At 44.6% G+C, this 2394-nt stretch overlaps 1 protein-coding gene across 1 annotated transcript; it reads right to left on the bottom strand.

The window, feature by feature from the left end:
• Positions 1-1018: 1018 nt before the first annotated feature.
• On the bottom strand, positions 1019-1981 carry LOC119590497 (salivary glue protein Sgs-3-like). Its single transcript, XM_037939147.1, has one exon. The coding sequence runs from the start codon at positions 1979-1981 to the stop codon at positions 1019-1021; it is 963 nt and encodes a 320-aa protein (XP_037795075.1).
• Between the last annotated feature and the right edge of the window lie 413 nt (positions 1982-2394).

Genomic DNA, 2394 nt, shown 5'->3' with positions numbered 1-2394 from the left:
GAGATACCCTGCCTTTGTTTCAGGAGTATTTTATCACAGTGAAACCTCAGGAAAAGACCAGGGAAATCAATAACAAAACTGACCTTTCAATGCTCCTCGTAGCGCCACGAAACCCTTCCTTGCCCTTCTCTCTTCCTCCCTCCTTCCTCTTTTGCCTTTCCGCATATTCCTATCTTTTCTATTCTTCTTCTCCCTCTTCTTTTGTTCTTATCTTTACTTCTCTTCCTTTGTCTGTCTTTTCTTTCTCCTTTCTCTTTTGCTCTTCCTCTTGTTTTTTTTCTTTTCTCCTTCTTCCACCTCTTCCTTTTCTCCCATTCCACTCTTCAGTTCTTCTCTTCTTGTCCTTTCTTCTTCCTCTTTTCTCTGCTACTTTCCCTCTTGCTCCCCCTTCCTTTTCTTCATTTCCTCTTACCCTTACTCTCCTTCTCCTCCACCTGTTACTCTTGTTTCGTTTTCTCCCTCTCCTGTTTATTATTCCATTTTTCCTCTCTCTTCCTACTTTCTTAATTTCACTTTCTCTTGCTTCCCCTTTCTTTTATTCCTTCGTCCCTCTTGTTCCTCCTTTCCTTTCCTCGCCTCCTCTCGCTCCTTCTTCCTCTCCTCAGCCATCTCATTTTACCCTCCTCCTCTCTCCTTTCTTCTTCCTTTTCTTCCTCCTCGTTTCTCTTTCCCTTCCTCCTCTCCGATCTTTCCCCCAACCTTCCTCAACATTCCAGTCCTTCTCTTTCATCTTCTCCCTCCCCTCCTACACCCCCTCCCCTCCTACACCCCCTCCGCTCCTACACCCCCTCCCCTCCTACACCCCCTCCCCTCCCCTTCATTCCTCCTTAAACCCACCTTCCTCCCACAAAGATGATCAAAGTTCCCCCTCTAAGTTACGAAATCAACTAAGTCCAGTCTCTAAGTTACCGGTATGACGGCCTCTACTAAGTTACTGTTTGAGCACCTGCAGCGTGGCAGCGAGAGGATCTGATTACCTTAACCTCTTGTGTTCTAAGTATGACGGCAACTGTTGTGTTCATGTGTTTGTTGGCAGGGAGTTGCGTTTTGCTGGTGTATGTTGCGTCGGTGCATGTTGCGTTGGGGTATGTTGTGTTGGGGTATGTTGTGTTGGGGTATGTTGTGTTGGGGTATGTTGCGTTGGGGTATGTTGTGTTGGGGTATGTTGTGTTGGGGTATGTTGTGTTGGGGTATGTTGTGTTGGGGTATGTTGTGTTGGGGTATGTTGTGTTGGGGTATTTTGTGTTGGGGTATGTTGTGTTGGGGTATGTTGCGTTGGGGTATGTTGTGTTGGGGTATGTTGTGTTGGGGTATGTTGTGTTGGGGTATGTTGTGTTAGGGTATGTTGTGTTTGTGTATGTTGTGTTGGGGTACGTTGTGTTGGGGTATGTTGTGTTAGGGTATGTTGTGTTGGGGTATGTTGTGTTAGAGTATGTTGTGTTAGGGTATGTTGTGTTGGGATATGTTGTGTTGAAGTATGTTGTTTGGGGTATGTTGTGTTAGGGTATGTTGTGTTTGTGTATGTTGTGTTGGGGTATGTTGTGTTGGGGTATGTTGTGTTGGGGTATGTTGTGTTGGGGTACGTTGTGTTGGGGTATGTTGCGTTGGGGTATGTTGCGTTGGGGTATTTTGTGTTGGGGTATGTTGTGTTGGGGTATGTTGTGTTAGTGTAGGTTGTGTTGGGGTAAGTTGTTTGGTATATGCCGTTTGGTTTATGTTGTGTTAGTGTATGCTGTGTTGGCGTACGTTGTTTTGGTGCAAGCTGTGTTGTTTTGGAATTTGTTGTGTCGGTGTTGGTATAAGTTGCGCTTGTGAATATTGTCTTCGTGTTTATTGTGCCGGTGTATGTTGTGTTGGTTAGATTGCACTGGTGTTGTGTTAAGTCGATTGTTAAGGCATAGTGTGTGCTGTGTCGTGATAAGTTGGCGTAATCTATATTATGCTCGTTCAGTTCCCTTTGTGGTCTACATATTGTCGACATGGTTTTTAATATGTTGATGCTGTTATGTTGCATTATGTAGGGTGATGCCTATTGCCCAGTCTCGATCATGTGCTTTCGTAGAATGGATGTTAATCTTTTTCACCGATGCACTGTATGTGGCGTAGTGTTATAACACTACACACCAGCATAAACATACCTACATAGACTATAGTTTGTACCGTAGACTTCATTAGATAAGGTAGATATACACAGGTTGCAGCAAGCATTGCAATACTCTGCAGAAAGTGCAGAAACTATTGTGAAGCGTTGTTATCATGTGGTTTAATGCTATGACGGGAACTATAGTCGTGTGGTCATGGGATTGGCGTGATAAGGCTGATGTGGTTGTCCGCGAATGTGACAAGGTTTTGTTTTATTTGGCGAGCTGAGACCACTTCTTGCTGTAGGAGAGG

The sequence above is a fragment of the Penaeus monodon genome, chromosome 27 (genome assembly GCF_015228065.2).
Source record: "Penaeus monodon isolate SGIC_2016 chromosome 27, NSTDA_Pmon_1, whole genome shotgun sequence".
NCBI classification, from domain to species: domain Eukaryota; kingdom Metazoa; phylum Arthropoda; class Malacostraca; order Decapoda; family Penaeidae; genus Penaeus; species Penaeus monodon.
Note: the sequence above shows the minus strand (reverse complement) of the source record. Positions and strands in the feature narration are given on the sequence as shown.

Coding starts and splice junctions, on each gene's coding strand:
- LOC119590497 (XM_037939147.1), bottom strand. CDS start 1,981: ATGTCGACAATATGTAGACCACAAAGGGAACTGAACGAGCATAATATA.